The sequence below is a fragment of the Quercus suber genome, unplaced genomic scaffold (assembly GCF_002906115.3).
Source record: "Quercus suber isolate HL8 unplaced genomic scaffold, Cork oak 2.0 scaffold_797, whole genome shotgun sequence".
Lineage (NCBI taxonomy): Eukaryota > Viridiplantae > Streptophyta > Magnoliopsida > Fagales > Fagaceae > Quercus > Quercus suber.
The window spans coordinates 1,492-14,199 of NW_027070232.1; the positions used below are offsets into that span (position 1 = coordinate 1,492).

Consider the following 12,708-nt stretch of genomic DNA (forward strand, 5'->3'; position numbering starts at 1 on the left):
AAAAAAAAAAAAAAAAAAAAAAAAGCCAACACTTTTTATGTGAATCTCTCATTTATTAAAGCATAGTAACTTGTTTATTCATTTTCAGATATTAATTATAATTATCATTGATTGAACAGCACAAAGCTAAATTCTTGTCTCCTTTAATTCTTAAACAATGAGAAAGAACCAACCGGAATCATTATAAACTTGTTTATGTTTTGACATTCTTTTATGTTACCAGGCTCAGACATGAGGAATTGAAACGATGCGCTATGCTAAAAGTTAATTGTACTTGTGCAATGTAAGCAACAAGGGCATCTCTAAACAACTGGTAACTAATTAATTCCATGGATGATATTTTAGTTAGTATTGAAACAAAGATTGTGGGAAAGTATAGTCATATCAAGAAACACTTAGAATAGCATCTGAAAATACTACTCTAGCTTTACCCGAACTATGAGGACAAGGAATAACTAGACATTTTGTTTAGCATATTAAGTATTAACAAACCCTACATAGTTGTGACTTCGTTTATGGTCAATTCAGCATCTGCATGAGATAAAACTAAGCAAAACGTAAGCTGGGTATTTAAGATTTAACTTTGAAGCAAATCCTTTTTGTAATCTACAAATACGAACAGTAATTACCACAACCATTAGTCTTAAAATTGCGACCGTGGGGTAAGTGTATAATATTATTTATTGAAAATTTTATTTTGAAAAGTTATAAAATTTCCCTTCTATAATTTGGTTATGTTATGTTAAAAACCTACAGTCTCATCTCCATCAAAATTATCATATAGATGTCATTAATATAAATAGGATCCGATTAATAGGTACTTTTAGGGTGTTTGTTACTTAACAATTTTAGAAAAGTTTTAATACCAATTTCATAAAAAATATAAAAAATTATAAACCAATACTCTTGTGACATCCATTAATTTTTCCCATATAAATATTAACTTCAAAACAAAAAGACATAAAAGGGTTTTTTTTTTTTTTGGTTACAATATTGTTTTCATCCCTTTTAAAATTTGAAATAAGTTTTTTTTTTCCCCAAAACTTTGTAAAAATCTATTTTCAATAATTTAAGGACAAAAATAGGGACAGGAAAAAAAAAATCTTCAATAGTTTAGGGGTGAAAAAAAAAAAAAACTATTTTAAAGCTTAAAGATAGAAAGTGAAATATGTAATAGTTTAGAGATGAAAAACAAACTTTATAAATTTTAGGGACAAAAAATGAAATTAATGCAAATTTTAGAGATGAAAGTAATATTTTAGCATTTAAAAAATAATCAACCGCTACAATACGTGGGAAGTTTATAAAAATAAAAATAAAAATAAAAAATGGGAATGAGGGATTTGAACATATATGTTATCTTCATAAAGAAGACAAGTAATGTTACCAAGTTACATACAAAGCTCTTAGCCCATACATTATAGTTGAGCATTAATAATATAAAACATTTTCTCTATTAATCTATTTAGATAGAAATTGTTAGGGGCATATTTTATGTAATTGGCTAATTCTTTGACAAAATACACTTTACTTGTAATTGGGTAGATCTAGAATGGGTTTAAGACTTCAAGAAACATATTGTTTAAGTCAAGTGTTAAAGTCATGAAGATCTGACCAAGAAATAAGTGAAGAAGAGATGTTTATTATAGCTCAATAGCAATCTTGACAGAAAGACTTCTATTGAGATTTAAAGTTGTAATAAAATGGAGGCTTTTATAATGTTGCACATGAACAAAGAAACTAAAAAGTTAAAAGGAAAAAACCTAGGCCTAACTCATACAATACAAACAGTTTTAAGAATATCATATGGTAAGTAAAGAAAAAAAAAGTAAGAGGGTGTTTGGATTGGGTTGTTTTGAGTTATATAACTCAAAACTGATAACTCAAAACTCAAATTTCGTGGGCCCCACTGAGTTGCATTTTGTTTGGCGTTGTTTTCAGTCATGGTTTCTAAAACTTGTTTCTCAAAATTTTGAGATATGGGAATGAAAACTGATAACAGGTTTCATGCTATTTTCAGTTTTCAAAAACAGGGTTTGATGGCATCTTGGTTATTATTTCATCTATGTGGGACCCCGTGGCAGTGTATAGTCAAAACAAATACAATGACAAGTTCAACTAATAGCACCTATAACCGAAAAAGACAAAAGCTATTGCAGGCTGTGGGCTCCACCAAAATGTGAAAAAAAAAATTGGGAAATGAGATGTGGGGCGCGGTTTTGAGATATTGGAGCCAAACAATTTTTTTAAGTTTTGGGTTTTGAGTAAGATAGAGTTTTGAGAATTGAGTGATGTTTCTGAGTTACATGTTTAGAGTTTAGAGTTTTGAGTTTTGAGTTTTGAGATACTTCTAATCCAAATACCCTCTAAATAACTAGGAATACAACCTATAAAGAACTTACGAAAAATCTACACAATGTTAATAGTAGATTCGACACTAAAAACATTTATATTTGAGAATTTTTTGTCAAGTTAATAAGTAATATCATTGATATTTCTTCTACAATATAGAAAATTTAATACAAACATTGTACAATTATCAAAAGTTAATCCCGGAAGTCAATTTGATAGATATGAAAACCTCAAGAAATTATAATGAAGAATTGAAATCCTACAGGTGTTTTTGCACCTGACTCATACCCTAGGACTATGAATGTCTTTGCATTTCGGCTTAAAAAGAATCAGTTAAAATTTTACGACCAAGGCTTGATGAAAGGGTTGGGTATTGGTTTGACCCAATCGAGTTTGGGTCATAGACTCAATGGATTAAAATGAGTTGCTATTCCTATTACTCATACCCTATTTTCTCATGCGAGCTGAGGTCGGTTATTGGGTTTGGGTTATTTTGCTAGATCTAGGTTTTGGCTTTGAGATCAAGATTCTCAGAGCAAATGGAATTAAATAAGATGGTAGAAGGGACGATGGAGCATCCAACTGAGCTTGACTTGGAGATCTTCCCCACAACTGCCTGGATATTGTGGGGCCACATGACTTTATATTGAGCAAAAGACATTGAACCAAGGGCGCTATCATCCAACTGATCTTGAGTGCGAGTCACCTCACAAGTCCTTCGGAGTCTTCAGGGGCACCTAATACAAGAAGCCAAGGCTCGGGCAACGCAGCTCAACTCAACGGGACAATATGCAGTTTTGTATCAAAATTCAAAAGACTTCAACAAAGCTACGCAAGAACTGGCTAAAAGATGCAACAATAATAGAGAGAGCAGGAGCTTGGCTACCCTCACTCTCTTTATCACCAAATATATACTCATTGATGTACAACCATCTCTTTTACAGTTTTGATACAATTCTACCATTTTGAAAGGTAATGTTTCATGAGAGAATGCAAATGAAAAAATGAAATTACATATACATTAACAGCACCTTCCTTTTAAAGGGGCGGAAAACATTACATTCAAGAGATGGTTACATATACATTAACATATACATTAACAGTACATTTTTCACTCATCATACTACAAATCCCCACTTTTATCCTTCTACCTCCAAAAAGCAACTGTGGCAGCATCAACAATACAACTATTACACAGCCTCTTAAGAAAAAAAAAATGTAACAAGGCTCCGAGGGGCAGATGTTAAACTAGAGAGAGAGTTGCTAGAGGATTGAAAACAATACAAAAGCTCCACAAAACAAGACCCAAAAAGAGCTCATTGCCTGATGGTGAGCTCGGCCCTAAGATGGACAACACCATCGATGAAATAGAGGCTGTCATCGGCCATGAATGCTGTCCAGGGTATACTAAAAAGATTTCTATACCCGACAGCCTTCCCTCCTGTGAAAGTATAATTACCTTTATACTTGCTCACATACTCCTCAGTTGGCTTTGACCTTGCTGCAAACTCATAGTCAACAGCAAAAGTGACTGATCCCTTTTCTTGCATCCCTAAAAATAGCCCAAAGCAATGGAATGAGCTTTGTTGGTCCATGTTGCAGTGCGCTGACAAGAAAAAACCCTGCCCACCCAGGTGAAAAGCCTGCGAGTAAACCCGACCAGTTGGAAACAGAAGTGAACACTCCTCCCGCTTCAGGTCCAGGTACACAACACATTGCTGACGGGGTAGTTCGAATTCAACCACCTTGACTGGGCGATACTTGTATGCTCGCTCAACAAAGCGATGATATCTGGTACTGGCCTCATCTGCAGCAAGGGAGCGCTGCCGATATGGAGGCTCAGCCTTGAAAAAGAGAGCCTCAAGAACAACCTTTGATGTCAGCTCAGGATCAAAATCATTGCAAGTTAAAACCTTCCTTAATTTTCGACAGGTCATGTATGGAAATCGGATGAGGCGACCAAGGCGTAAGCCAAGGACCTCTCTTCGGTCCTCAAGTTTTGGATAATGGGTCCGAGCCCATTTCAGCACAAAGTCATAAACAGCATCTTCTGAAGGCACCTGGAGATCGTCACTTGATAATACTGCCTCAACACCAGCCAGGGGCAGGTTCAGCACCTCATCCTGAAACCTGTAGGATGAAACCAAAAAACAAAAACAGAAACTCATCTGTGATTTTGAACCTTAAAAGTCACTACTACCACTGAAATTTAAATATTATGACCTGGTTTAATCTTGCATCATCTGAACATAACATAAATTTACAATTTGAACATTCATGTCTACGGAATAATGGGCTCAAACAAAATTTTACAATTTGAACATAACATAAACCAAAGAGAAGAGATCCAAGAATTAAGCATCATTCAGATAGACAAAGGAAATCTGGAAGAGAAAAACTCACTTAGTTATGTCTTTGTAGCGTGCAGCAAGAAACTGTTTTGCCGCATCAGTCAATGGCTGAACTGCATCAGCCATTAACACACTAGAAGGAAGATCTAAATAGAGCAATGCAGACTCGCAAGACATTGGCATGCTTCGTAATAACCTGCTACAATACCTCATGCACGATGCAACCTCAAATTTGTCAGCAGCCATCAGCACATCCAACAAAGCGGGTGATGTTGTTGCTGACAAAGTATTACTGTACATAAAATTAAGAAGATCCATGAGGGCTGCCTCCTCTGCTCCAGTGACATAACACAAGGTAAAAGAGTAATTAATTAATATTTGTCTTGTAAAATACACACACACACACACATGCACAAAAAAGGATTAGAACTGGGAATGGGTTCTAGTGGTAAACTAAATCAGAAGACAGTGACAAGCAGAACAAAACCTAGAAAATTCAATCACTTTCTTCTTTTCCTTTTTTGTTTTTTGGAATCTTATGCATGGAAATTCAACCATTTTCATTGGAAACTAAAAATTTCACAACTTGGATATGAGAATATCAACATTCTGAACCAGTACCACTAACAAACTAATAGAGGTTGTGTAAAGTCCTAGATTCATGACCCACCAAGTGCGTGGATAACTTACCATTAAAAAAGCTACCAAAACAAACTAATGAAGAGATGTGTAATTACCAGATGCATGGATTCTTAGAGTTACTTGTCGCTGCTCTGACTCTCTCATTCCATTTGAAAACAACTGCAGGAGGCATGAAACAAATTAGTGAATAAAGGTATCCAAGGACCAAAAACAGCATACAGGACAGTAAGACGATAACCTTATAGAAAAAGGGACTCTTCGCCGCTAAAATTGGAGAACTTATGTGTATGGTTTTGACTCTAAGAACTGCTGAGCAGTCCATGCTCCACAATCCGTCATTGCCAGGTGCAGCTTCATCACCTACAAAAGTTTCAAACAGAGCGAAAGCCATACCACTGTCAATTAATATTTAATAAAATTCCATACTATGCAACTAATGCTTATATACCATCATTCATACATGCAAATATGGGCAAAAATGTGAAGTTGCATGCTAAACATCTGTGCAGCTTACTGGTTGTTTGAAAAAGCACCACTTTATATTCTTCTTACATATGGGGCAAAACATTATTTCTAGATTAGAGATAATACCACCCGAAAAAATCAGTATAACTAATACATAATAATCATAATCAGTTTTCCAAATTGAATAGATAGGAGGACTTCAACATCAGATAGAGATGGATCATAACAGAGGAATAATATGTACCACGTTTATTCAAATGATTTCCAACACCTGAAGGTGATTCTTCAATCATCGCTACAGCTTCCTCATCTTGATTAACATAACCCTCACCATCCTCTGTATCTGGCATGCTGCAGGTCAATATCTGCTCCTCACAGTGAACAAGGACATCCACAGCTAAGGGAATAATAGCAATGATATTTCAAATCAGTATAGTTGATATTCAATAAAAAAGAAAAAAAAAAAAAAAGAGGGATTAAACCAACATTATGTCTGTGGCAGTATGAAAGCAGACAGAAAAACAAGCAAGGCATAAATAGTCTTTGAAGTCAAAATCTTGAGAGAAATATGATTAAATGTTTTTTTTTTTTTTGGGGTACACCTAGTAGATTTTTGTTATGATCCTAATGTCTCACATGGATTAATTGTAAGCTTAACCATGTGTTTATAAGCTCTTGTGCACTCTCCCCTTGCAAGTCAATTTTCAAGGGTGAGTTTTATCCATGGGTTTGTAACATTTGATATCAAAACCAACCACCAACCCAGCTAATCGGGTGTAGCTCATTAAGTATGGGATCAAATGAGTTGCGGCTTTGTAGTCGGATCCCGAAGGGGGCAACCTAGAGGCTAGATAAAAATAACTGATAAGTGAGTGGAGCCGCCAAAAGAGAAAGGGCTACCATTGGGTCAGTGTTGCTAGAGTGAGCCATTGTGGACGTCAGCTGCAAAGTGTGGTGGTATGTTATAATCCTATTGTCCCACATGGATTAAGTGTAAGCTTAACCATGTGGTTTATAAGCTCTTGGGCAACCTCCTCTTACAAGCCAGTTTTCAAGGGTGAGTTCTACCCATGGGTTTGTAACAATTTTTAATTTATGACCTCACCCTCTTCCACCCGTACTTGTGAGAGGAGGAAGTGCCATTTGAGCCAAGGGTCATTAGTAGAAATATAATTAATTGTGACAAACAAAAGAACAAATATTCTTCTACTACTTTTGCTACTCAACTAGCGGTTAGGTCTTAGTGCGACGGCAAGCGATAGGTTATGAGTTCAATTTCAGGAATCAGCCTCTTCAAAAAAAAAAAAACTGGGATAAGGCTGCCTACCAAGACCTCTTCTAGACCCACAAAAGTGGGAGTTTTGTGCCCTGGATATAACTTGTTTTTTTTTTTTTTTGCTAGCTACCCTGACTCATAAAGTTAGCAATGAGTCTTTTCCTTTTTATGGAAGTTGCCCACCCAATAGTTTTTGAACCCACAATCTTTCTCCATCCATTCTTGGGTAGGAATAAGTACCAATTCAAATCAGAACTCATCGGTATTTTTTTAGTTTTATTGTTATTATTATTATTTTGATAGGTAAGAAAGAAATATTATTAAAAAAGAATGAGAAAAAAGAATACAGAGTGTTCATGATAATGAACAAAGACCAACACAAAAATGAAGAAACATTGGAATCAAGAAACTTTGCTAAGAGACAAAAGAAATTCGTTAAGAGAAGAACAGTCCAAAAGACCCCAACACCAAGACCAATCTAAGAGAGTCTGCTGGCACAAATCTAACAACTGAGCTAGAGATTTCTCAATATCCTCAACAGTATGCCAATTATGTTCTGTCCATATAATCCACATCAAACAGCTTAGAACCAAATTCCGAATATCGGAATTATGTTTCCCAAGCCATTGCTGCCAATAAAATAATAAGTCAACAACAAAACTTGGCATGACCCAATGAATCCCAAACAACCAAAGCATATGCACCCGTAGAGAATGAGCTAATGAACAAAATACAAGAAGGTGATCCACGGATTCCTCATTAAAATAACACATACAACACCGATTTGCCAAGGGGCGACCTCAAAGCATAAGATTATCCAATGTAAGAATCTGGCCTTGAGTTGCTATCCACATAAAAAAGGCCACCCTTTTAGGAACCCTTACCTTCCAAATACCCTTCCAAGGGAAAATGGAAGTAGGAGCCTCCTAAATCTTATGGTAGAAGGACCAAGTATCAAACTTCCCACTACCATTAAGGCCCCAACAAACATTGTTGCTACCAACACCCCTAGGAATCCAAAATTGAATCAAGTGAAGAAAGGAGAAAGAAGCCGCTAACTCCCAGTCATTAAAAGCCCTAAAAAATCATAAGTTCCACACTCTGTCATTTCCACCCGCTAGAAGACACAAAACATCAGAAATACAAGCTTCCTTATTGGTTGAACAGTCAAATAACTTAGGGTAAAGAGTTTTGATAGAATTATCCCCAATCCACTTATCATGCCAAAAAAGAATATAAGAACCATAACCCACCACAAAAGACAAATGCTTAGAATAGGTCACCCACCATTCAATAATACTTCGCCATAAACCACACCCATGGGCCCTCCTACAAACTTTAGTACTCCACCCCCCTTTCCCCTTCCCATAATTCATGGCAATAACCCTCCGCCAAAGATGAGTAGCTTCATGACCATACCTCCATAGCCATTTCCATAATAAAGTTTTTATTTTATTAGTAAGTTGTACATATATCCAATGGGTTTTGAATCCATGACCTTACCCTCTACCCACACCTATGAGAGGAGGAAGTGTAATTTGAACTAGAGCTCATTGGCACCAGCACTAAACTTTACAATTAAACACTTAAATGCCTCCAGTTTTTTATTTTTTATTTTTTTTAAGTACTTAAATATCTCCGGTTACAGTAACAGGAAGCATCTAATTGAAATTACTAACATAAAAGAGAAGTATTCCCTTGGTCCACCCACTTTCTATGTTCCAACCAAAAAATGCATCAACCTATTAATGTGCATCAATGCATATAAAACTAAAGATACCACTAATCAGAAGTTGGAAACAGCTTAACATGCACCTGAGTGTTATTTTAACCACTCTATTGCTAATGGCAGAAACATCAGAAAAGTAGGAAACATGTATACAACAGATCATTAAACTTTTTTGATAAGAAATAAAAATCCATTAAAGAAAAAGTGTGAAAGGAGCACAAACCTAGCACATGGAAAGTATACAAAGGAAAAGCCCAAGCAAAAATAAAAAATAAAGTACAATAAAGATTAATGAACTCGTGGTGTCCAGGAACTCTAGAAAGTCCACAGTCGAAATGTATGAGAATAGCCCATTCATCTAATGTCTTGAAAATAAGAACATCAACTTCATTGTCTGCAGCCCTTTCCCCTAACAGCAATGAGAATTTCTTTCTCTCCAAAGGCAAAACATTAACAACTTTTGAAATCCCCCCATGGCTTCTCTCACCAAGATGTCCATTCCAAAATCCAACATGGAATAAAGCAGTACCCAAGAAACACCAACCAAGCAAAAAAGTGAAGACCACAATTCCTGAGCCTGGATTTTACACATAAAACACCTATTCATAATAATTACCCCTCACTTTATTAGGTACTCCATAGTCAAAGTCTTTCCTCATAACACAAACCACGAGAAGGGTGCACTTTTCCAAATGCTATGCCAATGAAGAGATTCCCTCCCCCTCTCAATGTCTTGTAGTAGCTCTTCACTTGGAAACCTTGATTTTTCAAAAAGAACCATTCTAATTTATCCACCCCCCCACCCCCCCCAATAAAAAAAAAAAAAAAAAAAAAAAAAAAAAAAAAAAACCACGAAGGAATCATTGTATATATGTCAACCAATAATTGAGTCATAGATTCTAATTCTCTCTCATGCACCTCTCAAATGAATGAAGGATTCCAACAAAAGCAACAATTTCTGCACTTTAGAGAAGCCACCACCTTAGCATCTCTATCCCTAGCAATTAGGAAAGGATTAGGATATCTCTCCGTAATAGTAGTCTCACCATTCCACAGATCATGCCTAAACTGAATTTTAGAACCATCACCAACAGCTTATATGTAAAAATGCGAGAAGTTGTCCCATCTTCTAATATTCTTCCACAGACTCGCACCATTTGGCTTCCAAACCTCGACAAAGCACCAATTCTCCCAAGTGGTGCCATACTTTAAATTTACCACCCTCCTCCACAAAGCATTCTGTTCTTCTGCATAGTACCACAAACCATTAAACTCCAAGAAAAGCATCTTTTGGCATTGGGAAGATAGGCGATCATAAGTTAAATGGCCAAGCAATATGGCGAAATCCAAAATCATCACAATTTTACTTTTCGAATTCAAATCCAATTGAAAAAGATGTTTTTGATACCTCTCATATGTGGATTTGGAAGAGGGAGGTACTTGTTATTGGAGTTCTACTTTAAGGTGTACTACTTTGAATTGGAAAGTGGAGTATGTTGCCTCTTTCTTTGGATTTGCTGAAAATAATCAAACTGTAATGTTTCAATAGACAACCATGGATTTCAAGGGCCATAAAACCATCCAATCAAAATGAGGAAATTCAGACCACATTAGGCACTGCTCCTGGTTCAACCGCTTCACCATGATGGTCCAGAATTTTCTACAACATGCTCTTGGGTACCCTTGGAAATGTTGCACATTTACAACGGAAATCAGTTGAGCTAATGAGTTATGGATCAAAAGGCACCTCCTCCTCCTCCTCCTCATAGAGTCTGTTCAGTTGTTGAGAATTTCAAATCCCGAAAGTTATAAACTCTTGAGACAAGAATTAAAATTCCTGAGAGTGAACATTTCAGTTGTTTGGATGTACTTAGAGTTACAATTTATATCATATTATAGGAAAAAATATGTTTAAATTTACCACTTAAGCTTACTATAACCCACATAATTCTCAAGAATTTGTCAAATGAACAACCAAATTTTCATGAATTCTCAGGAATTAACAATTCCCATCCCTAAAATGGAAAACAATATATTTAAATTTACCAGTTGAGCTAATTGCAATAATTCTCAAGAATTTTGTCAAACAAACAATCAAATTTTCATGAATTCTCAAGAATTAACAATTACCATCCCTAAAAAGTATTTTATATATATATATATATATTTGAATTTACCAATTGAGCTAATTGGAATAATTCTCAAGAATTTCGTCAAACAAACAATCAAAATTTTCACAAATTCTCAGGATTAACAATTTCCATCGCTAAAATGTAAAACAATATATTTAAATTTACCAATTGAATTAGTTGGAATAATTCAAAAGATTTTTGTCCAACAAACATTCAATTTTTCACAAATTTTCAGGAATTAACAATTCCCATCGCTAAAAAGGAAAAACAATACCTAATTGGAATAATTATCAGCAATTTTCTCAAACAAACAATCAAATTTTCACAAATTCCCATCCCAAAAAAGTAAAACAATATAATTAAATTTTACGAGTGGAGCTAATTGGAATAATTCTCACATCAAAATTTTCACAAATTCTAAGGCCCCAAATCCCTAAAAAGCAAGAATTCTCTTACCAGAGTCTTTCTTAATGTCCTCCCTCCGTCTCTTCCGATTTCGGGCCCAATCGGCGATGCTTGTGCAACCATCGCCGTTCGATTTGGTCTCGGGCAAATCGGGGATTATTTCAATTCTAAGAACTCGATCGGAGAAATTGCTGTCGTTGAAGGCGAAGGCGAAGTCCGAATCGGAAACGGGCCCGGGTCCGAGACTGCCGGTAGCGCAGTCCGAGTCCATGATCGTTCGGGGATCGAAGAGGTCCGCGTTCGAATCCCTCATGCCCAAAACCCTACAAATTCCTTCGATCAGATAAAAAACCACTCTTTTTTTGTGTTTTATATTTTGCAAATCAGAAATAACGGTTACACAGAGAGAAAATCGCAACGGTAATCTCCAACGTTTCCAATTATAGAGATTAAAAAAAACAAAACAAAATTTAAAGGATGCTATCACTTTTCTTTTTTTCTTTTTTCTTTTTTTCTCTGAGAAACAATTTAAATGCAAAATTTTGGTCAGTCAACCTTAAAAATCACCGACATTATTCGCGGAGAGTAATATATTTATGGTCTATTTTTCATTTTAGCTGCGGTGTAAATTTTCTCGTTTACGGTAAAGTGGGGAGTGCATGGTATTTGTGATATGTGAATAGAGAAATAATTTTTTTTTTTAAATTGATATTTTTATTAAATAGATAATTTGATAAAAGTGTTTTTGAAAAGTAGATATATAAAATAGAAAATGAAAGTTCTAAAATACACATAAATTTTTGCATGTGAATACTCAATATGAGCAAAACATTTTGACAGTAATTTTACAACAAAACTTGGATGGCAAGTTAAACTAGTTTCATTTGGTCTACCATTGATATTATATATATATATATATATATTACCTATTATTAGTAGCTTGCTATCCAAGCTTTGTTGTGAAATTTTCTATATNTTAAATTTACCAGTTGAGCTAATTGCAATAATTCTCAAGAATTTTGTCAAACAAACAATCAAATTTTCATGAATTCTCAAGAATTAACAATTACCATCCCTAAAAAGTATTTTATATATATATATATATATTTGAATTTACCAATTGAGCTAATTGGAATAATTCTCAAGAATTTCGTCAAACAAACAATCAAAATTTTCACAAATTCTCAGGATTAACAATTTCCATCGCTAAAATGTAAAACAATATATTTAAATTTACCAATTGAATTAGTTGGAATAATTCAAAAGATTTTTGTCCAACAAACATTCAATTTTTCACAAATTTTCAGGAATTAACAATTCCCATCGCTAAAAAGGAAAAACAATACCTAATTGGAA

General features: G+C 35.0%; 1 protein-coding gene across 3 annotated transcripts; it reads right to left on the bottom strand.

The window, feature by feature from the left end:
* Window positions 1-3,349: 3,349 nt before the first annotated feature.
* LOC112038738 (BTB/POZ domain-containing protein POB1) lies at window positions 3,350-11,885 on the bottom strand. 3 transcript variants are annotated; one of them, XM_024071582.2, is made up of 6 exons: window positions 11,404-11,885; window positions 6,082-6,207; window positions 5,584-5,705; window positions 5,441-5,504; window positions 4,756-5,035; window positions 3,350-4,482 (listed from the first exon to the last, which is right to left on the bottom strand). In XM_024071582.2, the coding sequence occupies exons 1-6, from the start codon at window positions 11,663-11,665 to the stop codon at window positions 3,669-3,671; spliced, it is 1,668 nt and encodes a 555-aa protein (XP_023927350.1). In that variant the 5' UTR covers window positions 11,666-11,885; the 3' UTR covers window positions 3,350-3,668. The 3 variants fall into 3 exon arrangements, with proteins under 3 accessions (XP_023927350.1, XP_023927349.1, XP_065623430.1); XM_024071581.2 differs by having other exon boundaries at window positions 6,055-6,207; window positions 11,404-11,881; XM_065767358.1 differs by lacking the exon at window positions 11,404-11,885 and adding an exon at window positions 9,862-10,244 and having other exon boundaries at window positions 6,055-6,207.
* Between the last annotated feature and the right edge of the window lie 823 nt (window positions 11,886-12,708).

Bases quoted from the DNA above. Each gene is read 5' to 3' on its own strand.
- LOC112038738 (XM_024071581.2), bottom strand. From the start codon at position 11,665: ATGAGGGATTCGAACGCGGACCTCTTCGATCCCCGAACGATCATGGAC. The intron at 6,208-11,403 runs GTAAGAGAATTC...TTATTCCCTTAG, and splicing joins GGACATTAAGAAAGACTCTG to CTGTGGATGTCCTTGTTCAC. The intron at 4,483-4,755 runs GTGAGTTTTTCT...TTCATCCTACAG, and splicing joins CGCTACAAAGACATAACTAA to GTTTCAGGATGAGGTGCTGA.